Source organism: Pleurodeles waltl, chromosome 4_2 (genome assembly GCF_031143425.1).
Source record: "Pleurodeles waltl isolate 20211129_DDA chromosome 4_2, aPleWal1.hap1.20221129, whole genome shotgun sequence".
In the NCBI taxonomy this organism is placed as follows: Eukaryota; Metazoa; Chordata; class Amphibia; order Caudata; family Salamandridae; genus Pleurodeles; species Pleurodeles waltl.
In genome coordinates, this window is record NC_090443.1 from 209,426,739 (window position 1) to 209,454,357 (window position 27,619).

A 27,619-nucleotide genomic window follows, 5' to 3' on the forward strand; every position below is an offset into this window, starting at 1 on the left:
CATATTTCAAAGATATTGAAAGGGAGATGAGAGCGCTGCTCTGGGATGGAGCAAAGGCATGGATTGCCACTCCTAAACTTACCAACTCTTGGTATGAGGGGGGAATAGCCCATCAAGACATTTAGAAATACTACAGGGCTGCCCAACTGACAACGGTGAATTACTGGATGCACCTCCCGGAGACAGAACCTGCCTTCCGTATGGACAGATGGATAATGCTCCCTGGGACGACATGTCTCCCTTTTATAGCGGTAAACATCCTTCAGCCTATACGGGCCCCACTGCCATAACCTTAGCAACCTGGCACACAGTGCTCAGAGCCATCGGGTGGCATAACAAAATAACTCTGGCCACCCCACTTTGGGACACAGATGTTCTGGGCAACCTTGGGACACTACAGGAATTTGCAAAGTGGGACCTCATAGGCCTGTCTAGACTTGGGACTTCTGTCTAGACTGGGGGACTTTTGGGCACATAGCAGAATAATTTATTTTCCCACCCTGCAAACAGAGTACCAACTAGCACCCACAGAAATGTATCCATGCATCCGCCATGCATTAAAGCAAGCCTTATCCCCATGCACCATACTCCACGAGGGATCACCTTTAGAAAGTATACTGCTTGATACACATATGCCCTGTAGACCCATATCACTCACGTATTAGAAACTAATCAACAGCATGGCAAAAACTCTGAGCCACCTCCAAACGCAATGGAAAAAGACCTAGACACTCTGGAGGGTGGCGAATGGCAAGAGGCCCTGGCATCCCCCCAAAAAAGTGTCTATCCGTATGCGTTTTCCTTTGATACAACTGAAAATTCTACACAGGCCATATTATTCCCGCACTCTGCTGACCAAAATGGCACTGGAAAAAAAACACTGTGGGCAGGTTGGGACCTTTTTTCACACCTAGTGGTATTGCCCTGTGAAGCAAAAATACTGTCGAAAAGTATTAGATTGGATGCCTGTAGTGAGCGGCCATTCGTTGGAACCCGACGGGAAATAGTGCCTCCTTAACATTTGGGATTTTACAGATATGTCCAGAATGGAACAAACTTGGGTTACACTATGCCTGATGGTAGCAAATAACATTGTCCGATATTTGGGTATAGAGGAACCGCCCCAATTGAGGGGCTGGAACAAAGACATCGATGTGTGCATGCATGCTGAAAATGTTATGTATGAGGGGAGAGGCTGCCCCGGGAAATGGATTACATATGGACAAAATGAAATGAGTACCTAGGTAATCCACAAATATCCCATAATTATTTATAAAACCCTGGCAGTAGTCCTCTCTTAGTCTGATCGGACTGAGGTTTGTCAATTTGTCTCAACTATGGCTGAATAGAGAAAGTAAAAAACAGCTCTTAATTTCTAGACTATGGTAACAACACACTTGTGGTCTGGATATACAAAACACTGGACGGCCTTCAGTGAACCATCTAAACCATGTCAAACAAAAAACAGTGCCTTGTTTATACCAGGCAGTATTTTTGTCCAGTCTCTGGTTTCTTTGTGAACTGCAGAAGGATGGTGAAATAGTTAACAAGAGAAGCATTGGAATATAAGAAGGTAACACACACATTGTTATCATTAGATTTCAGCAGTTGTCTGATGGGTTCTAAAGCAATAATAATCTAAAAAAGCTATACAGCAGAGAGTAATGAAGCTTATACATTACTAAGCGACTATAACGTGAAATTAATTCTAAATTATTAAAGTAAATGATCTTAATCACCTTTTTTAGGTCAAGCAGTGCCCATATGTGGCCAATAACTTCGGATACTGCAAATTGCTGATTGGGCTCCAAATATTCATCCCGGGTATTGCACACAGCCTGGAGTGCAGACAGGGAGGTATTCTATGACAGTCCAAACAGAAGATGTAAAGATTAGAAGTAAATTCTGGTAAAACGTTTAAAAAACATCCTAGTGCATACTTGAGAGGCAAAAAATAACCATAGGGTTATAAATTGCAAAACTTTCATTATTTATCTGGAAATAAACGGTGTATTCAAATATGTGGAATTACAGGCTTCCAAATGTAAACACTTAGGGCCATATGTACGAACACATTTTCCCATTGACACAGAATGGGAAAAACCCTTTGCTACATCTGGCCCTTAATTCGAAAAGCACATAAGCAATTATTCATTTGGCCTTTTTAAAATGTATCCTAATGACCAAGTGTGATAATATTAAAGATCAAGTTACTTACTATCGGTAAAAAGAACAAGTTACTTACCTTCGTAACAAATTATCTGGTAGAGACATTCTAGATACAGACTCCTTACCTTAGAATTTCTCCCAACCGTCAGACTGGATCCGGAGATTTTTCTTCGAGCAGTACCCTTGTGCGCCATCAGATGGTGTCGGCTGACTCCACTTGCGTCGTTTGTAGGAGGCTGGACTGGCTTGTAGTGAGTACCAAGGGGTACTTGCACCTTGCACCAGGCCCAGTTATCCCTTATTAGTGTTTAGGGTGTCTAGCAGCTTAGGCTGATAGATGATGGTAGCTTAGCAGAGCAGCTTAGGCTGAACTAGGAGACGTGTGAAGCTACTACAGTACCACCTAGTGTCATATGCACAATATCATAAGAAAACACAATACACAGTTATACTAAAAATAAAGGTACTTTATTTTTATGACAATATGCCAAAGTATCTTAGAGTGTACCCTCAGTGAGAGGATAGGAAATATACACAAGATATATATACACAATACCAAAAATATGTAGTATAGTCTTAGAAAACAGTGCAAACAATGTATAGTTACAATAGGATGCAATGGGGACACATAGGGATAGGGGCAACACAAACCATATACTCCAAAAGTGGAATGCGAATCACGAATGGACCCCAAACCTATGTGACCTTGTAGAGGGTCGCTGGGACTATTAGAAAATAGTGAGAGTTAGAAAAATAACCCTCCCCAAGACCCTGAAAAGTGAGTGCAAAGTGCACTAAAGTTCCCCCAAGGACAAAGAAGTCGTGATGGAGCAATAATGCAGGAAAGACACAAACCAACAATGCAACAACAATGGATTTCCAATCTAGGGTACCTGTGGAACAAGGGGACCAAGTCCAAAAGTCACAAGCAAGTCGGAGATGGGCAGATGCCCAGGAAATGCCAGCTGTGGGTGCAAAGAAGCTTCTACTGGACAGAAGAAGCAGAGGTTTCTGCAGGAACGAAAAGGGCTAGAGACTTCCCCTTTGGTGGACGGATCCCTCTCGCCGTGGAGAGTCGTGCAGAAGTGTTTTCCCGCCGAAAGAACGCCAACAAGCCTTGCTAGCTGCAAATCGTGCGGTTAGCGTTTTTGGACGCTGCTGTGGCCCAGGAAGGACCAGGATGTCGCAAATTGCGCCAGGAGGTAGAGGGGACGTCGAGCAAGACAAGGAGCCCTCTCAGCAGCAGGTAGCACCCGGAGAAGTGCCAGAAACAGGCACTACGAGGATGCGTGAAACGGTGCTCACCCGAAGTTACACAAAGAAGTCCCACGTCGCCGGAGACCAACTTAGAAAGTCGTGCAATGCAGGTTAGAGTGCCGTGGACCCAGGCTTGGCTGTGCACAAAGGATTTCCGCCGGAAGTGCACAGGGGCCGGAGTAGCTGCAAAAGTCACGGTTCCCAGCAATGCAGTCTAGCGAGGTGAGGCAAGGTCTTACCTCCACCAAACTTGGACTGAAGAGTCACTGGACTGTGGGGGACACTTGGACAGAGTTGCTGGATTCGAGGGACCTCGCTCGTCGTGCTGAGAGGAGACCCAAGGGACCGGTAATGCAGCTTTTTGGTGCCTGCGGTTGCAGGGGGAAGATTCCGTCGACCCACGGGAGATTTCTTCGGAGCTTCTAGTGCAGAGAGGAGGCAGACTACCCCCACAGCATGCACCACCAGGAAAACAGTCGAGAAGGCGGCAGGATCAGCGTTACAGAGTTGCAGTAGTCGTCTTTGCTACTATGTTGCAGTTTTGCAGGCTTCCAGCGCGGTCAGCAGTCGATTCCTTGGCAGAAGGTGAAGAGAGAGATGCAGAGGAACTCGGCTGAGCTCTTGCATTCGTTATCTAAAGTTTCCCCAGAGACAGAGACCCTAAATAGCCAGAAAAGAGGGTTTGGCTACCTAGGAGAGAGGATAGGCTACTAACACCTGAAGGAGCCTATCAGAAGGAGTCTCTGACGTCACCTGGTGGCACTGGCCACTCAGAGCAGTCCAGTGTGCCAGCAGCACCTCTGTTTCCAAGATGGCAGAGGTCTGGAGCACACTGGAGGAGCTCTGGACACCTCCCAGGGGATGAGCAGGTCAGGGGAGTGGTCACTCCCCTTTCCTTTGTCCAGTTTCGCACCAGAGCAGGGCTAAGGGGTCTTCTGAACCGGTGTAGACTGGCTTATGCAGAATTGGGCACATCTGTGCCCAAGAAAGCATTTCCAGAGGCTGGGGGAGGCTACTCCTCCCCAGCCTTCACACCCTTTTCCAAAGGGAGAGGGTGTAACACCCTCTCTCAGAGGAAGTTCTTTGTTCTGCCATCCTGGGCCAGGCCTGGCTGGACCCCAGGAGGGCAGATGCCTGTCTGAGGGGTTGGCAGCAGCAGCAGCTGCAATGAAACCCCAGGAAAGGCAGTTTGGCAGTACCAGGGTCTGTGCTACAGACCACTGGGATCATGGGATTGTGGCAACTATGCCAGGATGGCATAGAGGGGGCAATTCCATGATCATAGACATGTTACATGGCCATATTCGGAGTTACCATTGTGAAGCTACATATAGGTAGTGACCTATATGTAGTGCACGCGTGTAATGGTGTCCCCGCACTCACCAAGTTCGGGGAATTGGCCCTGAACAATGTGGGGGCACCTTGGCTAGTGCCAGTGTGCCCTCACACTAAGTAACTTTGCACCTAACCTTTACCAGGTAAAGGTTAGACATATAGGTGACTTATAAGTTACTTAAGTGCAGTGTAAAATGGCTGTGAAATAACGTGGACGTTATTTCACTCAGGCTGCAGTGGCAGGCCTGTGTAAGAATTGTCAGAGCTCCCTATGGGTGGCAAAAGAAATGCTGCAGCCCATAGGGATCTCCTGGAACCCCAATACCCTGGGTACCTCAGTACCATATACTAGGGAATTATAAGGGTGTTCCAGTAAGCCAATGTAAATTGGTAAAATTGGTCACTAGCCTGTTAGTGACAATTTGTACAGAAAGAGCATAACCACTGAGGTTCTGGTTAGCAGAGCCTCAGTGAGACAGTTAGGCACCACACAGGGAACACATACCTATAGGCCACAAACTTATGAGCACTGGGGTCCTGACTAGCAGGGTCCCAGTGACTCATAACAAACATACTGAAAACATAGGGTTTTCACTATGAGCACTGGGCCCTGGCTAGCAGGATACCAGTGAGACAGTGAAAACACCCTGACATACACTCACAAACAGGCCAAAAGTGGGGGTAACAAGGCTAGAGAGAGGCTACTTTCTCACACAACCACCCCCCCCCCCCAAACGAAGGACAATAAGGCTAACCTTGGCCAGTTTAGACTTTATTGTCTAAGTGGTGATAAGTAGAGAGTAGCTCTGCAATAGACTGGTTACTCCCTTTATCATCCACTATATGGTTACTTCCCTTTGGGGATGTAAACCACCCTGTTTGAAGTTTTTTAGCTAAGCAACAATGTGAAGATGTATTTTCAGAGTTTCTATCAGTAAGTTTTAGTTTAGAGCAGTGGGAATTGTCCACTGAACCTACTTGTAATGATGGAAATGCCAGACAGGGATGCTGTCTCAATAAAGCCATAGCTGGGCAAAAACTTTGTCCATATGGCTGGAAGAGAGAACAGGGAGGCTGTTTCTCTTGAGTTGGAGCAGGGCAGGGATGCTGTCCTATGAGCTCCACACTAGGGCAGGGATGCTGTCCTAAGTGTTGTGAGGCAGTACAGGTTTTCTGCACTAAAGTTTCTCTGGGAGGGTTGGAGGGATGCTCCATGTTAACTAAAATGGTGCTCTTTTTCTCACCAATGTTAGTTATCCCACAGAGAGGTACTTCTACCTCAGGGAGTACAGTTTTGCCAACTGATGATTCCCTTGGAACAGGTGCCACCCCAGGAGAGGTTTCTCCCACCACAGGAATGGTATCCTGAATGGTAGGGTGGTTAGGGGATACTGTGATACCCTTTTCACCTGTTGATGGAGAGGGATCCTGAGTTTTCAGACCTTCTCTCCTTTGCTTTTTCATTTCAGTAGAAATGAGAGGGAACAATTCCTCTGGGATGCCCAGCATGGCTGCATGGGCATAAAACTCTACATCAGCCCAACCTGAGACCTCTAGGTCATTACCTAAGAGACAGTCTACAGGTAAGCTAGGTGATACCACCACCTGCTTAGGGCCAGTAACTCCACCCCAACTAAACTGAATTATAGCTAAGGGAAGAAACTTAGTGGAGTTATGGACATCAATAATCTTATACTGTTGTCCAATGATGTGTTGATCAGGGTGCACTAGGTTTTCAGTCACCAAAGTGATACTGGCACCTGTGTCCCTGTAGGCCAAGGCCTCAACACCATTTATTGAAACTGTCTGCCTGTACTTATCCATTGTAAGGGGACAAGCAGCCAGTGTGGCAAGGCCAATGCCACTAGGTGTGACAGAAACTGTCTTGGGACTGACTACCCCAGTTTCTATTATGGACCCATAAGTGAACCCAACTACACCCTTAACTTGACTGTTGCCAGCAGTCCTACCACTAGTACCACTACTGCTAGGGGCACTAGAGCTTGATGTATTAGTGGTGGTAGGCTCAGGGGGTTTACCTGGACAGGACTTATCCCCTGGCCTATGGCCTCTGTTTTTACACACAAAGCACCAAGGCTTTTTAAATTGTGTAGGTTGAGAAGAAGAGGAAGAATTAGTTTTATCCCCACCCCCTGAAGAGTGTTTAAGATTTGAAGTGGGATCTTTGGTTTTACCCTTATCCCCATCCTTATCTTGAGATTTTTCACCATCTTTCTTCTTATTGTTCTCTTTGTCACCCCCTGTATGAACTTTTCTGTTCACCCTTGTTCTGACCCATTTGTCTGCCTTCTTTCCCAATTCTTGGGGAGAGGTCAGATCAGAGTCCACCAAGTACTGGTGCAACAAATCAGACACACAATTATTAAGAATATGCTCTCTCGGGATCAAGTTATACAGGCTTTCAAAATCAGTAACTTTACTGGCTTGTAACCACCCCTCCAAGGCCTTCCCTGAATGGTCAATGAAATCAACCCAGTCTTGTGAAGACTCCTTTTTGGTCTCTCTGAACTTTATCCTGTATTGTTCAGTGGTTAAGCCATAACCATCCAGGAGTGCATTCTTAAGTACTGTAAAATTATTGGCATCACTTTCTTTCACAGTAAGGAGCCTATCCCTACCGTTTCCACTAAATGATAGCCATAGGATAGCAGCCCACTGCCTTTGAGGGACATCCTGTACAACACAGGCCCTCTCAAGTGCAGCAAACCCCTTGTTAATGTCATCCCCCTCCTTATAAGAGGGAACTATCTTATGCAGATTCCTGGAATCATGCTCTTTTGCAGGATGACTATGGGGAATACTGCTGCTGCCACCATGGGTTTCTAAACCCAGTTTCTGTCTCTCCTTCTCTACTTCTAAAGTCTGTCTATCCAAATCCAGCTGTTGCTTCTTGAGCTTCAGTCTGGTTTGTTCCACTCTCAATCTATTGAGCTCCCTTTCTAACAATCTGTCATCAGGGTGGGTGGGAGGGACATGTCTTGAAACAGAAGTATGATGAGAATGGACAGAAGGAGACCTGTCCCTTACAGAGGACACCCTAACAGCTTGGCTAACAGAAACATCAGTACCACTGTGGTGAGAATAAATGCTTTTGCTATGATGTGAGACAACACTATTTGTATGGTGTGGCTCTTCATCATTACCAACTATGCTAGACTGTCTAGTAATGGGCAGGCTAGGAAGTTTCTTTCCTGAATCTTTTCCTGGGGGAGTCCCTGGATCAGATTGGGAACCATTAGCTACTTTTTCAACAGATGGGGCCCTTTTAGCCTTATCTTGTTCTCTAAGCATGTTAAGTAACAATTCCAAGGAAGGATTCTTCCCTACACTCAAACCTCTCTCTATGCAGAGACTCCTTGCTCCTTTCCAGCTAAGGTGATCATATGCAAGTTTGGACAGATCAACATTTTGGCCTGTGCCAGACATTTTTAGAGAGAGTTAAAGTGATAGTAAAAGATAAAAAGTTTGTCAGAACTTTTAGAAAGACAGAGAAAAAAAACTTTTAAAACTTTTTAGAAAGTTTAGAAGTACTTTTCAGCACTTAGAAAAGAATGAAAAGAGGAAATGCAAAACTTTTTGGCTATGTGTATATACACTGAACTTGTTTTGTATATTTTTCTCATATGAAAAGTACAATGACAAGAGTGGTAAGTAGTCTCAAAGCACTTATCCCACCGCTGCACAACCAATGCAGGAGGCTGGACTGGCTTGTAGTGAGTACCAAGGGGTACTTGCACCTTGCACCAGGCCCAGTTATCCCTTATTAGTGTATAGGGTGTCTAGCAGCTTAGGCTGATAGATAATGGTAGCTTAACAGAGCAGCTTAGGCTGAACTAGGAGACGTGTGAAGCTACTACAGTACCACCTAGTGTCATATGCACAATATCATAAGAAAACACAATACACAGTTATACTAAAAATAAAGGTACTTTATTTTTATGACAATATGCCAAAGTATCTTAGAGTGTACCCTCAGTGAGAGGATAGGAAATATACACAAGATATATATACACAATACCAAAAATATGCAGTATAGTCTTAGAAAACAGTGCAAACAATGTATAGTTACAATAGGATGCAATGGGGACACATAGGGATAGGGGCAACACAAACCATATACTCCAAAAGTGGAATGTGAATCACGAATGGACACCAAACCTATGTGACCTTGTAGAGGGTCGCTGGTACTATTAGAAAATAGTGAGAGTTAGAAAAATAACCCTCCCCAAGACCCTGAAAAGTGAGTGCAAAGTGCACTAAAGTTCCCCCAAGGACAAAGAAGTCGTGATAGAGCAATAATGCAGGAAAGACACAAACCAACAATGCAACAACGATGGATTTCCAATCTAGGGTACCTGTGGAACAAGGGGACCAAGTCCAAAAGTCACAAGCAAGTTGGAGATGGGCAGATGCCCAGGAAATGCCAGCTGTGGGTGCAAAGAAGCTTCTACTGGACAGAAGAAGCAGAGGTTTCTGCAGGAACGAAAAGGGCTAGAGACTTCCCCTTTGGTGGACGGATCCCTCTCGCCGTGGAGAGTCGTGCAGAAGTGTTTTCCCGCCGAAAGAACACCAACAAGCCTTGCTAGCTGCAAATCGTGCGGTTAGCGTTTTTGGATGCTGCTGTGGCCCAGGAAGGACCAGGATGTCGCAAATTGCGCCAGGAGGTAGAGGGGACGTCGAGCAAGACAAGGAGCCCTCTCAGCAGCAGGTAGCACCCGGAGAAGTGCCAGAAACAGGCACTACGAGGATGCGTGAAACGGTGCTCACCCGAAGTTACACAAAGGAGTCCCACGTCGCCGGAGACCAACTTAGAAAGTCGTGCAATGCAGGTTAGAGTGCCGTGGACCGAGGCTTGGCTGTGCACAAAGGATTTCCGCCGGAAGTGCACAGGGGCCGGAGTAGCTGCAAAAGTCGCGGTTCCCAGCAATGCAGTCTAGCGAGGTGAGGCAAGGTCTTACCTCCACCAAACTTGGACTGAAGAGTCACTGGACTGTGGGGGTCAGTTGGACAGAGTTGCTGGATTCGAGGGACCTCGCTCGTCGTGCTGAGAGGAGACCCAATGGACCGGTAATGCAGCTTTTTGGTGCCTGCGGTTGCAGGGGGAAGATTCCGTCGACCCACGGGAGATTTCTTCGGAGCTTCTAGTGCAGAGAGGAGGCAGACTACCCCCACAGCATGCACCACCAGGAAAACAGTCGAGAAGGCAGCAGGATCAGCGTTACAGAGTTGCAGTAGTCGTCTTTGCTACTATGTTGCAGTTTTGCAGGCTTCCAGCGCGGTCAGCAGTCGATTCCTTGGCAGAAGGTGAAGAGAGAGATGCAGAGGAACTCGGCTGAGCTCTTGCATTCGTTATCTAAAGTTTCCCCAGAGACAGAGACCCTAAATAGCCAGAAAAGAGGGTTTGGCTACCTAGGAGAGAGGATAGGCTACTAACACCTGAAGGAGCCTATCAGAAGGAGTCTCTGACGTCACCTGGTGGCACTGGCCACTCAGAGCAGTCCAGTGTGCCAGCAGCACCTCTGTTTCCAAGATGGCAGAGGTCTGGAGCACATTGGAGGAGCTCTGGACACCTCCCAGGGGAGGTGCAGGTCAGGGGAGTTGTCACTCCCCTTTCCTTTGTCCAGTTTCGCGCCAGAGCAGGGCTAAGGGGTCCCCTGAACCGGTGTAGACTGGCTTATGCAGAATTGGGCACATCTGCGCCCAAGAAAGCATTTCCAGAGGCTGGGGGAGGCTACTCCTACCCTGCCTTCACACCATTTTCCAAAGGGAGAGGGTGTAACACCCTCTCTCAGAGGAAGTTCTTTGTTCTGCCATCCTGGGCCAGGCCTGGCTGGACCCCAGGAGGGCAGATGCCTGTCTGAGGGGTTGGCAGCAGCAGCAGCTGCAGTGAAACCCCAGGAAAGGCAGTTTGGCAGTACCAGGGTCTGTGCTACAGACCACTGGTATCATGGGATTGTGCCAACTATGCCAGGATGGCATAGAGGGGGCAATTCCATGATCATAGACATGTTACATGGCCATATTCGGAGTTACCATTGTGAAGCTACATATAGGTAGTGACCTATATGTAGTGCACGCGTGTAATGGTGTCCCCGCACTCACCAAGTTCGGGGAATTGGCCCTGAACAATGTGGGGGTACCTTGGCTAGTGCCAGGGTGCCCTCACACTAAGCAACTTTGCACCTAACCTTTACCAGGTAAAGGTTAGACATATAGGTGACTTATAAGTTACTTAAGTGCAGTGTAAAATGGTTGTGAAATAACGTGGACGTTATTTCACTCAGGCTGCAGTGGCAGGTCTGTGTAAGAATTGTCAGAGCTCCCTATGGGTGGCAAAAGAAATGCTGCAGCCCATAGGGATCTCCTGGAACCCCAATACCCTGGGTACCTCAGTACCATATACTAGGGAATTATAAGGGTGTTCCAGTAAGCCAATGTAAATTGTTAAATTGGTCACTAGCCTGTTAGTGACAATTTGTACAGAGAGAGCATAACCACTGAGGTTCTGGTTAGCAGAGTCTCAGTGAGACAGTTAGGCACCACACAGGGAACACAGACCTATAGGCCACAAACTTATGAGCACTGGGGTCCTGGCTAGCAGGGTCCCAGTGACACATAACAAACATACTGAAAACATAGGGTTTTCACTATGAGCACTGGGCCCTGGCTAGCAGGATACCAGTGAGACAGTGAAAACACCCTGACATACACTCACAAACAGGCCAAAAGTGGGGGTAAAAAGGCTAGAAAGAGGCTACTTTCTCACATCGTTGATGACATTGCGTTCGTATATAGGGGCCACATCACCGGACTGACGTCAGTTTCTTTTCATGACTCCACACCAGTAGTGCAGAGCCATGAAGAACACAATTTGGTGAGCCAAAACTAGGGCCCTGATAGGGAGTCCCTGGCACTAGAAATCAGTTCACAAGCAGGGAGCATGGGTGGGTTGTAAGGAATCTGCAAATAGAATATGTCCCTACCAGATAATTCGTTATCAAGGTAAGTAACTTGTTCATCTGACAGAGAGTTCTAGTTCGATTCTTGGAAGTGGGCTGCAAACCAAGATCAGACTAAAATGTCCTGCAGAACCGAGTGGCCAAAGTAGCCTTCTCTGTGAACTTGACTATCCAGGCAGTAGTGCTTTGTGAAAGTGTGCAGGGATGTCCACACTGCTGCCTGGCAGATGTCCAGGACTGGAACTCTGTGTGCCAACACAGTGGTTGCAGCAGTTGCTCTGGTGGAATGAGTACGCAAACAGGGGGTTGCTTTTTCACCAAAGCGTAGCACATTTTGATGCAGAGGACAACCCATCAAGAGATGGTCGGCTTCTGCACCGCCTGTCCTTTCTTCACACCCACATAACCAACAAAGAGTTAATCGTACACCCAAAAGTCTTTGGTACGATTGAGGTAAAAAGCCAATGCTCTTTTTGGATCCAGACAGGGAGACTCTCCTCTTCATGAGAAGAATGGGGGGTTGTGTAAACAGTAGCCTAAGTTATGGATTGGTCTACATGAAAGGGCCTGACCACCTCAGGGTGAAAGGAGGCTGTGGTATGAAACACCACTTCGTCAGGATGGACAGAGAGGAGTGGTTGTAGGAAAGTACCATCTTGCCTGGCATGTTACCCCCATATTTCACTGTATATATGTTGTTTTAGTTGTATGTGTCACTGGGACCCTGCCAGCCAGGGCCCCAGTGCTCATAAGTGTGCCCTGTATGTGTTACCTGTGTTATGACTAACTGTCTCACTGAGGCTCTGCTAACCAGAACCTCAGTGGTTATGCTCTCTCATTTCTTTACAAATTGTCACTAACAGGCTAGTGACCAATTTCACCAATTTACATTGGCATACTGGAACACGCTTATAATTCCCTAGTATATGGTACTGAGGTACCCAGGGTATTGGGTTTCCAGGAGATCCCTATGGGCTGCAGCATTTCTTTTACCACCCATAGGGAGCTCAGACAAATCTTACACAGGCCTGCCATTGCAGCCTGAGTGGAGATTGAGCGGTGACAGTTGACAGCTTTTGACCTTATCACCAAAGTCTGCAATGTAATCTTGGCAGCCAGGGTCCCGCTACTAAAACAGTATATGCCTGTCGTTGGAACAAATTTGTGGCATGGTGTATCAACAAGTCTGTTGATCCCTTTTCTGCACCTCTGTCTGAGGTTTTATTGTTCCTCCTCTCTCTTGCCCAGCAAGGCTCTGCCTTGGGCACCCTTAAAGGCTACCTGTCTCCCTCTCTGCTTTTCTCAGAGTGCCAGATCAACCATCCTTGTTCAAATCTCCCATCGTTGGGAGGATTCCTAAAGAACTCACTCATATGTTCCCACATACTCCATTCATAACCTGGTACTTACATACCTTATGTGTGCTCCTTTCAAACCCCTACATAATTGTCCCTTGTGGCTTCTCACATCTGACAGAGACTTCCAGTTGTAGATTCCTTACCTTTCGATTTCCCCAGGCGTCACACTGGATCCTGGGATTTTTCTTGGAGCAGTGCCTCTGCGCGCAGTCAGGTGGTGTCGGTCAACTCCGCAGGCGTCGCTGGTGTTGTGCGCGCCATGGTGACGTTGCGGTCATATATAGGCGCCACTCCGGCGCGCTGACGTTAGTTCTTTTCTTTCCACGCCAGCCAACGCACAGATCCGGAGAGAGCTACCTCAGTCATTTTTTGACTACGTCAACACTTTTGTCTACATTTTTGACGAGTTTGTGGATGCGTAGAGGGATATCCCGCAACACCTGATTCAAGCCCTGCGACTCCTGTCACCGAACTATGTCGGTGACGAATCCGCACCTCGTGTGTCTCTGGTGGACAAGCGTTCTTCGACTTCACCCCATCAATCGGACACCGGAAGAGCATCAACGCTCTAGGCCTCTGTCAACGGAGCCTTCCTCTGGGTCAGCTCTGCGCTTCCTCGACTTCCTGGGAGCCGGAGCCACCCCTGCCCAACTTAAGGAATTTTACGAGGCTATGCGCCTCATTTTTTGGGCGGTCCAACCCGCCTTCGGGCATAGGTAAGTCAGTTAGGGCTCTCTCGGTTTCAAAGCCGTCGGCTTCTGCCATGGCTCTGGAGGGCCCCTCCAGATCCAATTGCGGATCCATCCCGATGCTGGAAGTGCCACTGCAACCTTCCCTGGTGTCTCTTCAGACGTCAACGCTTCCGACGTCAGTTGGGCCCACAATCAACGTCGGTCCTATCCTCATACCCGATGAGCCTATTCCGTTCTCGATGGGCTCTCCTGGGCCCAGGGTTATCCAGACCCTTATACTTGTGGGTATGGATACGAGGAGAGTATGGAGGGGATGCTGGACCCTTTAAAATACCAGCTTGACCCCCAAATGGAGTGGGAGCAGGATTTGGGTAATGCCAGTGGACTAGACACCTCCCCTGACACTGGTATCCTCTCTCCTCTTAGTGTGGCTATGGAGAAGGGCGGCTGAGGTCTTGGACCTCGAGCTACCTTCTGTGGAGGTTAGGCCTAACATCCTAACCGACGTGCTTCAGCAGGGGTCTTCCTCTTCTGAGACCCTTATACCCTTTAATGAAGCGTTGACAGACATCCTTTTGGGTACTTGGTCCAGACCCAGCATAGGGGCTCCTGTGAATAGGACGATTTCCCGCCACCATCGGCCTGCGCCGTCAGACCCACAATTCCACACCCAACACCCCAAGCCTGAGAGCCTTGTCATCCAGGCTTCTTCTTCTTCATCTGGCGCATTCCCTGCCGCACCCCCGGATAGGGAATCAAAAAGACTGGATAATTTGGGGAAGAAGTTGTTTACTTCCAACAGTCTAGTGCTGCAGTCCATGAACATCGCATGCCTTTTGGGCCGCTATTCCCAAACTCTCTGGGATACGGTCGCGCAAGTGCTGCCTGCAGTTCCGGAGGAGGCCCAGACCATGGCATAACAGATGGAAGGTATGCATCTAAGCTTGTGATTCTTTGTGGACTGGATACGACCCACTCTCTGGGCAGATCGGTTGCATCAACGGTGACATTGAAACGTCACGCCTGACTGAGAGCATCTGTCTTTTCAGGGGATGTCCAGCAATCCTTGATGGACATGCCCTTTAATGGCACACGTCTCTTCGGAGACAAGGGGGACTTGGCGCTCGAGCACTTTAAGGATTCATGAGCTAGGTGTTACATTTCCTGCAGGGGGAGGTGTGAAGCACCTCCACCCAGTACAGGCTTTGTTCCTAGCCACAGAGTGACAAAGGCACTCTCCCCATGTGGCCAGCAGCTCAACTGGTTTGTGGCAGGCTGGCAGGAACTGTTCAGCCTAACACTAGTAGTCGGATTGGTATTCAGGGGGCATCTCTAAGATGCCCTCTGGGTGGATTTTACAATAAATTCCACACTGGCATCAGTGTGCATTTATTGTACTGAGAACTTTGATACTACATTTCCCAGATTTCAGTGTAGCCATTATGGAACTGTGGAGTTAGTGTTTGACAAACTCCCAGACCATATACTCTTATGGCTACCCTGAACTTACAGTGTCTAAGGTTTTGCCTAGACACTGTACGGTCATAGTGCTCATGCACATATGCCCTCACCTGTGGTATAGTGCACCCTGCCTTAGGGCTGTAAGGCCTGCTAGAGGGGTGACTTACCTATGCCACAGGCAGTGTGAGGTTGGCATGGCACTCTGAGGGGAGAGCCATGTCAACTTAGTCATTTTCTCCCCACCAGCACACACAAGCTGTGAGGCAGTGTACATGTGCTGAGTGAGAAGCCCCCCAGTGTGGCATAAGACATGCTGCAGCCCTTAGAGACCTTCCCTGGCATCAGGGCCCTTGGTACCAGGGGTACCATTTACAATGGACTTATCGGAGTGCCAGGGTTGTGCCAATTGTGGAAACAAAGGTACAGTTGCAGGAAATAACACTGGTGCTGGGGCCTGGTTAGCAGAGTCCCAGCACACTTTCAATCATAACTTAGCATCAGCAAAGGCAAGAGGTCAGGGGGTAACCATGCCAAGGAGGCATTTCCTTACAACACTGAACCCAGGAAATTGGATTCCTGCAACCTGAAGAAAGAAGAAGGACTGCTGACCTGAAAGCCCCGCAGAGACGACAGAGACACCAACTGACTTAGCCCCAGCCCTACCGGCCTGTCTCCAGACTCAAAGAACCTGCACAGCGACGCATCTGACGGGGAACATCGACCTCTGAGGACTCGGAGGACTGCCCTGAACCTAAAGGACCAAGAAACTTCTGAGAACAGTGGCACTGTTCATAACCTGCAACAACTTTGCAACAAAGAAGCAACTTTTAAAGAGACTCTCACTTCCCGCCAGAAGCCTGAGTCTTCATACTCTGCACCCGACGCCCCCGGCTCGAGTTTAGGAGAAACCAATACTGCAGAGAGGACACCCAGGCGACTCCAACGACGTGGACACCCTTTGTCGGCCTCCCCGCACCCCCACAGTGCTGCCTGCAGAGAGGATCCAGAGGCTCTCCCTGACCGCGACTACCTGGTAACAAAGGTACCCGACACCTGCAGCTCCCAGGACCAAGAGGAACCACCTACCAGTGCAGGAGTGACCAGCAGGCGGCCCTCATCCTAGCCAAGTCGATGGCTGGCCCGAGAAGCCCCCGTGCCCTGCCTGCATCCCCAGAGTGACCCCCAGGTCCCTCCATTGCTTTCAACGCAAAACCCAACACCTACTTTGCACACTGCACCCAGCCGCCCCTGTGCCGCTGAGGGTGTATTTTGTGTGCCTTTGTGTGTTCCCCTCCCCACCACCCCAGTGCTCTACAATACCTCCCTGGTCTTCTCTCAGAGGACGCAGGTACTTACCTGCTAGCGGACTGGAATTGGATCACCCCTGTTATCCACAGACTCCTATGTTATTTGGGCCCTCCTTTGAACTCTTCTCCTGAGCGGCTCTGTGTTGCTGGTGCGTTGGCTTTGGGGTTGCCTTGAACCCCCAACGGTGGGCTGCCAATGCCCGGGAGACTGAACTTGTAAGTGCTTTACTTACCTGAAAAATAACCAATACTTACCTCCCCCAGAAACTGTTGATTTTTTTGCAGTTTTCACTTTTAAAATAGCTTATTGCCATTTTTGCCAAAATTGTGTATACTGCTGTTGTTAATCAAAGTTCTATACTTACCTGTCTGAAGTACCTTACAATTTATGTACTTACCTAAAATTTGAATCTTGTGGTTCCAAAAAAATTAAGAAAATAATATTTTTTCTATATAAAAAATCTATTGGCCTGGAGTTAAGTCTTTGAGTGTGTGTTCTCATTTATTGCCTGTGTGTGTGTGTACAACAAATGCTTAACACAACCCTCTAATAAGCCTACCGCTCGCACAAAATAGTGCATTAGTATTATCTAATTTTGCCACTATCAACGTCTAAGGGGAACTCTTGCACTCTGTGCACACTATCTCTCACTTTGAGATAGTATATACAGAGCCAACGTCCTACATGGATACAGTGCAGTTTTGGGCATATCCTCCCAAAAAGCAAATCCAGGCTATTTGGGCTATGATACCGATGGTTCAGCCTCTGTCCTGGATTTGGGTGAGAATGACTCTGAGGCTGCTGGGCCTCATGGCCTCCTGCATCCTGCTGGTTGAAAATGCCAGATGGCATATGCGGACTCTGCAGTGGGACCTGAAGTTCCAGTGGGCGCATCATCAGGGGAATCTCTCCGACAAGGTCCAGATATTGGAAGGGACTGCAATAGACCTGCAGTGGTGGTTAATGAATCAGGATTGGGTCGAGGGCGGATCCCTTTCCTTTCCCCAACCAGATCTTACGGTCGTGACAGATGCGTCACTCCTGGGATGGGGTGGCCACCTGGGAGAAGCAGAGATTAGAGGCATCTGGTCTCTTGCGGAAACCGGGCTCCATATCAATCATCTGGAGCTCTGAGCGATTCGACTAGCATTGAAAGCATTTCTCCCCTCCCTCAAGGGGAAAGCAGTACAGGTGTTCAGACAACACCACAGCTATGTGGTATTGCAACAAACAAGGTGGAGTGGGGTTGTCGACCCTTTGTGAATAGGCTCTTCACCTCTGGACTTGGCTGGAACATCAGGGGATTTCCCTGGTGGTTTAACACCTGGCAGGCTCCTTGAATGCGAGAGCAGACGAAATCAGCCGACGATGCGTGGTCGACCACGAATGGTGTCTCCATCCGGAGGTGGCGCAAGGTCTCTTTCTGCAGTGGGGAGAACCTTGGTTAGACTTGTTTGCCTCCTTAGAGAACGCGCAATGTCAGCTGTTTTACGCGTTGGAGTTTCCAAGGCGGCATACGTTCTGCAACGCTTTTCGTCGCAAGTGGAATTCAGGCCTCCTGTATGCCTTTCCGCCTATACCACTTCTCCTGAGAGTTTTGAAGATCAGGCAAGACCAGGCCCAAGTAATACTTTTGGCTCCGGACTGGGCACGAAGATTCTGGTATCCGGAGCTTTTGAACATGGCCATAGTTCCTCCGATCAGACTGCCCTTTCGGGAGGATCTTGTGTCGCAGCAGCAAGGGAGGGTTCTCCACCCCAACCTGTCAACTCTGCTGCTTCATGCGTGGAGATTGAGCAGCAACAGTTGACGTCTTTTGACTTGCCACCTGAAGTCTGTGATGTTATCTTTGCAGCCAGGCGTCCCTCAACCACAACTGTATACGCCTGTTGTTGGAAGAAATTTGTGGCATGGTGCATCGACAATTCTGTTGATCCTCTATCTGCTCCTCTTTCTCAAGTTCTTCTCTTTATTCTTTCCCTTGCCCAGCATGTTTCCACCTTGAGCACTCTTAAAGGATATCTTTCTGCTATCTCTGCTTTCTTGAGGTTACCAGATCAGCCCTCCTTATTTAAATCTCCCAAAGTTGGGAGGTTTCTTAAAGGCCTCACACATCTCTTTCTTCCTATCCCATTCATCATGCCCCAATAGGATCTCAACCTGGTCTTAACATACCTTATGTGTACCCCGTTTGAACCTCTTCACAACTGTCCTCTAAGGCCCTTAACTATAAAGACTGTCTTTTTAGTTGCCATTTCTTCTGCCCACAGAGTTAGTGAACTCTAGGCTCTGTCATCTAAGCCACCTTTTCTTGCCATACATCATGACAAAGTGGTGCTTCGCAAGAGGGCTTCTTTTCTCCCTAAGGTAGACACCCTTCCATGTCGGACAGTCCATATCCTTGCCTACCTTTTATGCACCCCCACATCTCACTCATGAAGAGGAGAGACTCCATTGTCTCGATCCAAAAAGAGCGTTGGCGCTTTATCTTGATCATACCAAACACTTCCGGGAGGACAATCAACTCTTTGTGGGATATGTGGGTGCAAAGAAGGGGAAGGCGGTGTAGAAGAGGACCTTTTCACGATGGGTACTCTTATGCATAAAAATGTGCTACGCTGTGGCTGAAAAGCAACCCCCTGAAGGTTTGCAAGCTCACTCCACCAGGCTAGCACGAGGCGTTCCAGTCCTGGAAATTTGACAGGCAGCAACGTGTGCATCCCTGCACACTTTTACCAAACACTACTGCCTATACAATCCGGTCCGAAGGGATGGCTAATTTGGCCGTTCGGTCCTGCAGGACCTTTTGGTGTGATCTTGGTTCATAGCCCACCTCCGGGGATGGTATTGCTAGGGTATCTATTCAAAGCTAAGGAATCTGCAACTAGAAGTCTCTATCAGATGTACAAGCTACTTACCTTCGGTAACAAAATATCTGGTAGAGACATATTCTAGTTGCAGATTCCTTACTGATCTGCCCATCCTCCCTGCACTGCAAACTGATTTCTAGGGACCGGAACTTCCCCTTAAGGGCCCTAGTTTTGGCTCTGCGCTACATGCGTGAAAAGTAGTGAAAAGAAACTAACGTCAGCGCACCGTGGTGGCACCTATGTATGACCGCGATGTCATCATGGCGAGCACAACGCCCGTGGAGTTGACTGACGCCACCTGACGGCATGCAGAGGTACTTCTCAAAGAAATATCTCCAGATCCAGTCTGACACCTGGGGAAATTCAAAGATAAGGGATCTGCAACTAGAATATGACTCTACCAGATATTTTGTTACCGAAGGTAAGTAACTTGTACTTTATAGACAGCCTTTCTTACCTCTTTTCAGAGTGAGTGAGCTCTTTCTTTGAAGCCACCACTGTAGGAGGCTGGCCAGGCTTGTAGTGGGTACCAAGGGGTACTTACACCTTGCACCAGGTCCAGGTATCCCTTATTAGTGTAGAGGGGTGTCTAGCAGCTTAGGCTGATAGAAAAGGTAGCTTAGCAGAGCAGCTTAGGCTGAACTAGGAGGCGTGTAAAGCTCCTACTATACCACTGGTGTCATATGCACAATATCATAAGAAAACACAATACACAGACATACTAAAAATAAAGGTACTTTATTTTTATGACAATATGCCAAAAGTATCTCAGTGAGTACCCTCAGTATGAGGATAGCAAATATACACAAGATATATGTACACAATACCAAAAATATGCAGTAATAGCAATAGAAAACAGTGCAAGCAATGTATAGTCACAATAGATTGCAATGAGAGCACATAGGTACAGGGGCAACACAAACCATAATGCGAACCACGAATGGACCCCAAACCTATGTGACCTTGTAGAGGGTCGCTGGGACTGTAAGAAAACAGCGAGGGTTAGAAAAATAGCCCACCCCAAGACCCTGAAAAGTGGGTGCAAAGTGCACCTAAGTTCTCCAAAGAGAAGTCGTGATAGGGGAATTTTGCAGGAAAGACCAACACCAGCAATGCAACAACGATGGATTTCCAGACGAGAGTACCTGTGGAACAAGGGGACCAAGTCCAAGAGTCACGATCAAGTCGGGAGTGGGCAGATGCCCAGGAAATGCCAGCTGTGGGTGCAAAGAAGCTGCCACCGGGTGGTAGAAGCTGTGGATTCTGCAAGAACGACAAGGGGTAGAAACTTCCCCTTTGGAGGATGGATGTTCCAAGTCGTGAAGAAGCTTGCAGAGGTATTTCCGTGCAGAAAGAACGCAAACATGCCTTGCTAGCTGCAAGGGTCGCGGTTAGGGTTTTTGGATGCTGCTGTGGCCCAGGAGGGACCAGGATGTCGCCAATTGCGTGAGGAGACAGAGGGGGCGTCCAGCAAGACAAAGAGCCCACTCAGAAGCAAGCAGCACCCGCAGAAGTGTCGGAACAGGCTGTACAAAGTGGAGTGAACCGGAGCTCATTTTGTGTATATTACTTACCTCCTAAGGGAGTATATCTTCTGAGATACTTTTGGCATATGGTCACTAAAAAAAAGTACCTTTATTTTCAGTAACTCAGAGTATTGTGTTTTCTTATAACACAGTACAAAGTGTTACAAGCGGTGTAGTAGGAGCTTTGCATGTCTCCTAGCTCAGCCTAAGCTGCTCTGCTATAACTACCTCTATCAGCATAAGCTGCTAGAACACCTCTATTCTACTAATAAGGGATAACTGGACCTGGCACAAGGTGTAAGTACCACAAGGTACCCACTATAAGCCAGGCCAGCCTCCTACACCCTCTTTTGGGTTGGTAGGGGCTTCTGTCCTTGCTGGAACTTTTTGACTTCTGGACTTGGTCCCCTTCCTTTGCAGGTCTTCAGGTCCAGGAATTCAGCAGTTGTTCTTTGCAGACTTGGTTGGCTGCTGAAAAATCCCAATCACGAGGTGTAGTGCGGCCTAAGGAAACTTGTAGTACTTTACTCCTGCTTTTCTGGGCTCTGGGGTGGGGTAATTTACCTACCTTTACTGTATTTTTACTCTCCCAGCGATCCTGCACACACTACACTTGTCTAGGGAGGAATTTGTGATTCGCATTCCACTTTCTTAGTATATGGTTTGTGTTGCCCCTAGACCCATTTTCTCCCATTGCAATCTATAGCATTTCCTATTGTTTGCATTGTTCTATGACTATTTACTTGTCTAATTTTGGTATCTAGTGTATATATTGTGTATAATACTTACCTCCAGAAGGATTGTTGTCTCTAAGATATTTTTGGTACTGTGTCACCCAAATAAATGCCTTTATTTTTGGTAACACTGAGTATTGTCTTTACTTGTGTATAAGTGCTGTGTAACTATAGGTGGTATTGCATGAGCTTTGCATGTCTCCTAGTTCAGCCTAAGCTGCTCTGCTATAGCTACCCCTATCAGCCTAAGCTGCTAGAACACTACTACATTTCACTAATAAGGGGGATAACTGGACCTGGAGTAAGGTGTAAGTACCGAAGGTACCCACTACAAACCAGGCCAGCCTCCTACATTGGTGGTGCAGCGGTGGGATAAGTACTTGTGATTGCTTTACCACTTTGTTACCTGTGCTTTTCACAAGAAAAGCTTGCTCCAATACTTAGAGCGTATATAATATATACTTAGAAACCATTTTCTAACTTTTTTAAAGTTCTTTAAACTTTGAAAAAGTTTTGCAAAGTTCTGAAAAGTTTTCTATTTTCTCTAAAAAGTTAGCTCTGTTATTCTACAAACTTTTTACTCACTTTCCTAAACTTTTTTCTTTCAATATGTCTTCTGTAGAAGTTACCCCTAGAGTTGTCAAGACTACCTATGAGAATCTAAACTTTAAAGGTTTGAGGGGGTCTCTGCATTGAAAGAAGCTTAGGGATTGGGAAGAACCCCAATAAGGAGTTCCTCTTAAATCTTCTCCTCCAAGATGACCATGGACTCAGCACTGGTCCAGACCAGACAGGGGAAGAGGAAGAGGATGACTCCCACCAGGAGTGCTCAGAGGAGCAAGATGACACTCCTGGGGAGGGTCCTTCCACAGACCTTTCTGTCAATATGCCTTGCGGGAAGAGTTCACACTCAAGTAGGGATCCCTTCATCCCTGGAGTCCAGGTCACCAGAGTGGCCCCTGTTAGAGATCGGTCTGCCTCTGCACACTCTCATCTTACCTCTGTTTCAGAGGCTTCACATTATTCTAACCATGAGGACCAGTCTCTAGAAAGAGAACTCAGAAAGCTGAGGTTAGAGGAGGCCAGACTGAGGCTAATGCAGCAACAGTTGGCCTTAGACAGGGAATCCCTGGCTGTGGAGAAAGAGAGGCAGGGTTTGGGATAGTTTCCCATGGTGGCAGCAGCAGCTATAGGAATACAAATGTTAGGGAACCCTCATTTGATTCTAGGAATCTGCACAAAGTTGTCCCTCCTTACAAGGATGGTGATGACATCAACAAGTGGTTTGCTGCACTTATGAGGGCCTGTAAAGTTCAGAGGGCCCCTCATGTACAGTGGGCTGCTATCCTTTGGTTATCCTTCTCTGGCAAGGGGAGAGATAGACTTCTTATTGTCAGAGAGGATGATGCAGATAATTACCAAATTCTTAAGAATGCACTCTTGGATGGTCTGGGCTTAACCACTGAACTATATAGACTTACGTTCAGAGAGACCAGAAAGGAGTCATCGCAGGACTGGACAGACTTTGTGGACTGTTCTGTGAAGGCCCTAAAAGGTTGGTTACATGGCAGTAAGGTGACTGATTATGAAAGCCTATACAGCTTGATTCTGAGAGAGCATATCTTGAATAATTGTGTGTCTGACTTGTTGCATCCGTATCTTGTGGACTCAGATCTGACCTCTCCCCAAGAATTGGGAAAGAAGGCAGACAAAGGAGTCTGAACAAGTGTGAGCAGAAAGGCTCATACAGGGGGTGACAAGGATGGCAAAAAGAAAGATGTTGACAAATCTGAGGACAAGCATGGGGATAAAAGTAAACACAAAGATCCTTCTTCAGGTCCAAAACACTCCTCTGGGGTGGGGATAAAACTTCTTCATCTTCTTCAAAAAGCCTTGGTGCTATGTGTGTAGAAATAAAGGCCATTGTCCAGGAGATAAGTCCTGCACAGGTAAATCCCCTAAGCCCACCAGCACTAAGACACCAGACTGTAGTGTCCCTAGCACTAGTGGTAATAATGGTGGGACTACTAGCAATAGTCAAACTAAAGGTGTAGTTGGGTTCACTTTTGGAACCATAATAGAAACTGGGGTAGACAGTCCCAAGACAGTTTCCGTCACACCTGGTCGTATTGTCCTTGCCACCTTGGCTGCTTATTCCCCTTAACATGGATATGTACAGGCAGTCAATCTTAGTAAATGGTGTTGAGGCTCAGGCCTACAGGGACACAGGTGCCAGTATCACTTTGGTGACTGAAAACCTGGTGTCACCTGCACAACACCTCCTTGGACAGAAGTACCAAGTTACTGATGTCAATAACTCCACTCAGTCTCTCCCCTTAGGTGTAGTTCAAATTAGTTGGGGTGGAGTTACTGGCCCTAAGCATGTGGTGGTATCACCTAGATTCCCTGTAGATTGTCTCTTAGGGAATTACCTAGAGGCCTCAGGTTGGGCTGAGGTAGAGTTTAGTACCCATGCATCCATGCTGGGTATCCCTGAGGAATTGCTTCCTCTCATTTCTGGTGAAATGAAAAAGCAAAGGAGGGAAAAAGGCCTGAAATCTCAGGATCCCTCTCCAGCAACAGGTAAGAAGGGTATCAGAGTATCCCTTCACCACCCTGCCACTAAGGATACCATAGTCAAAATGGGGAGCACCCTGTCTTCCATTCCAGCATTTGTGACCCCAAGGCATCATGGTAAATGCAGTCATTAGCACGAATTTGAATAGAGTTTTGAAAGTTTTTCACCATAAGTTGGTGCGGCAAGTGCTGTATCTTCGGACACGTGTTTCTGGCTATTTGGCAGTCATCAGCGAAGAGCAACGCGTAGCTGGCGGGGTTGCTTGAAATGCCGCCTTGAAAGTATTCACAGGTTTAAGTACCACTCAAGAAGGCGCACAGGTGCTTCACCCGAGCTCGTCAGCTCAGAGGCTCACGGGAGCCTTAATTACAACAGTCAAAATGGGGAGCACCCTGTCTTCCATTCCAGCATTTGTGACCCCAAGGTATCATGGTAAATGCAGTCATTAGCACGAATGTGAATAGAGTTTTGAAAGTTTTTCACCATAAGTTGGTGCGGCAAGTGCCGTATCTTCGGACACGTGTTTCTGGCTATTTGGCAGTCATCAGCGAAGAGCAACGTGTAGCTGGCGGGGTTGCTTGAAATGCCGCCTTGAAAGTATTCACAGGTTTAAGTACCACTCAAGAAGGCGCACAGGTGCTTCACCCGAGCTCGTCAGCTCAGAGTCTCATAGGAGCCTTAATTACAACAGTCAAAACGGGGAGCACCCTGTCTTCCAAACTATATTCAAATTTGTGCTAATGACTGCATTTACCATGATGCCTTGGGGTCACAAATGCTGGAATGGAAGACAGGGTGCTCCCCGTTTTGACTGTTGTCACTAAGGATACCTGTACCAAAGGAGCCGTCAACTACCACATCTAAACTCCCAGAGGTAAAAGTACCTCTCTGTGGAACTACTAATCCAGATGTAAAAAACTGCACAATTTTAGTAAATATGGAGCATCCCTCCAGCCCTCCCAGAGAAACTTTAGTGCAGCAACCCAGCACTGCCTCTAAACACTTAGGACAGCAGCCCTGTCCTGGTGTGGAGCTTATAGGACAGCAGCCCTGTCCTGGTGTGGAGCTTATAGGACAGCAGCCCTGCCCTGCTCCAACTCGAGAGAAACAGCAACCCTGTTCTCTCTTACAGCCATCTGCCATCTGGACAAAGTTTTTGCCCAGCTATGGCATTATTGAGAAAGCATCCATAGCATTTATTGCATTTGACACAGGCCCAGTGGACCAATCCCACTGCCCAACTTTAAAACATACAAATAGAAACTCTGAGAATTTACACTCACAATGTTGGTTAGGTAAACATCTCCAAACAGGGTGGCTTACATCCCCACAGGGGAGTAACCATATAGTGTATGATAAAGGGAGTAACCACTCTATTGCAGATCTACTCTCCACTTATCACCACTTAAACAATAAAGTCTCAATTGGCCAAGGTTAGCATTATTGTCCTTAGTTTTAGGTGGGGTGGGTTTGGGGATGGTTTGTGTGAGAAAGTAGCCTCTTTCTGGCATGGTTACTCCCACTTTGTGTGTGTCAGTGTGTTTTTACTGTGCCACTGGATCCTGCTAGCCAGGACCCCAGTGCTCATAGATAAAAACCTATATGTCAGTGTGTTTTGCCTATCTCACTGGGATCCTCCTAGCCAGGACTCCAGTGCTCATAGTTTATGGCCTAATGTGTGCATCTATGTAGTGCTTAACTGTGTCACTGAGGCTCTGCTAATCAGAACCTCAGTGCTTATGCTCTCTCTGCTTTTAAATGTGTCACTGTAGGCTAGTGACTTCATTTATCAATTTCAATTGGCATTCTGGACATATAAATCCTGGTATATGTACCTAGGTACCCAGGGCATTGGGGTTCCATGAGATCCATATGGGCTGCAGCATTTCTTTTGCCACCCAAAGGGAGCTCAGACAAACCCTTGCACAGGCCTGCCATTGCAGCCTGCGTGAAATAATGCACACGTTATTTCACAGCCATTCTCACTGCACTTAAGTAACTTATAAGTCACCTATATGTCTAACCTTCACTTGCTGAAGGTTAGGTGCAAAGTTACTAAGTGTGAGGGCACCCTTGCACTAGCAAAGGTACCCCAACATAGTTCAGGGCCATTTCCCCAACTTTGTGAGTGTGGGGATACCATTACACACGTACACTACATATAGGTTAATACCTATATGTAGTAGCAGTACAAAACTTTATTCGACTTTCAGCAAGTCATAAAAGTGTCATAAAAAAAAACACATCTACATGTAATAACACAGTAAATAGATAAAATAATATAAATATAATAAAATATAAATAGTGAAAATAAAATGCATACAATCAATTGTCTGTTCACGGATGGATAAATGACCTTATTAAATTTGCACCATTGCCCCCATAGACCTTCTTGCAATTAATACAGAACATAAAAAAATTGCCAAGATTCCAGACATTTCAATAGAGGTTAAGACCTGTATGCTAATATACGCACTACGGCACTGACGCAAGTAAAGCGATCTTAAAAGAGGAACTAAAAAACGCTTTCTCTTTTAGATAAAATTTGCAGAATAAAACCACGTGAATCGTAGTTTGGGATGCCGTTGCGTCACAGGGGCATGCCCTTAAGGTTGTGCTCCAATCTTTCATGGTTGGAAAAGTTACTAAACGGTGGAAGGTGTCTAACCTTAATCTTGTAAGAACAAAGCGGTTCCGAGAGTTTACCACATTTGCCAGATAGGGCTGCATGCCCTCCACAGACCGAATTAATTGGTTAAACATTACACTGGGCTTTTTTGATTCTACTTCCCAGCGACGTTCTTCTAGATGCTTCAGTGTTAATGCCTTTAGTTCCTTCCTAGTTATTTTTTCCAGTGATTACGGGTTTGTATAATATTCTTTACTGCCCATGTCTTTGAAAAAGGTCAAAATATATCTCAGCCAAGGAACTTTTAACGAGTATATTGAGGCAATGCAATCAGATAAAATAGTTTTGTTAAATCCAGTGTACTCAGAGGACCACACTTTGTGCCATAATAACAATGGTTGGATCTTTATCAGATCAGATAAAAATTAGACCCCTAGCTCTGCGTGGGTTATGTACGATGATGTGCCATTTGGTACCATTAGCAGATGTCTGAGGAAATCATTTTCCACCGTCTGGATTGATTTAAAATTAATATAACCCCAAATACCTGATCCATACAAAGCGGCCGGGGTGCACTACGCTCTGTAGATTTTTACCATGTTCAGTGGGGGTAATCCCCCATAACTTTTTTGAGAAGATTTTCAGAGCCGCCGTTGTCTTGGTGATCTGATCATTTTTCGTTTTCATACAATGTCCCCAGGAACCCTTTTTATCAAACATTA

The 27,619-nt window shown here is 47.0% G+C and overlaps 1 protein-coding gene across 2 annotated transcripts in view; it reads right to left on the minus strand.

The window, feature by feature from the left end:
* FIRRM (FIGNL1 interacting regulator of recombination and mitosis) overlaps window positions 1–27,619 on the minus strand; it is a 1,527,986-nt gene that overhangs the window by 471,232 nt on the left and 1,029,135 nt on the right. For both annotated transcript variants that reach the window (XM_069231089.1, XM_069231088.1), the window contains one exon: window positions 1,740–1,862. In XM_069231089.1, coding sequence (XP_069087190.1) covers window positions 1,740–1,862 — 123 coding nt within the window. The remainder of the gene's footprint in view (window positions 1–1,739; window positions 1,863–27,619) is intronic.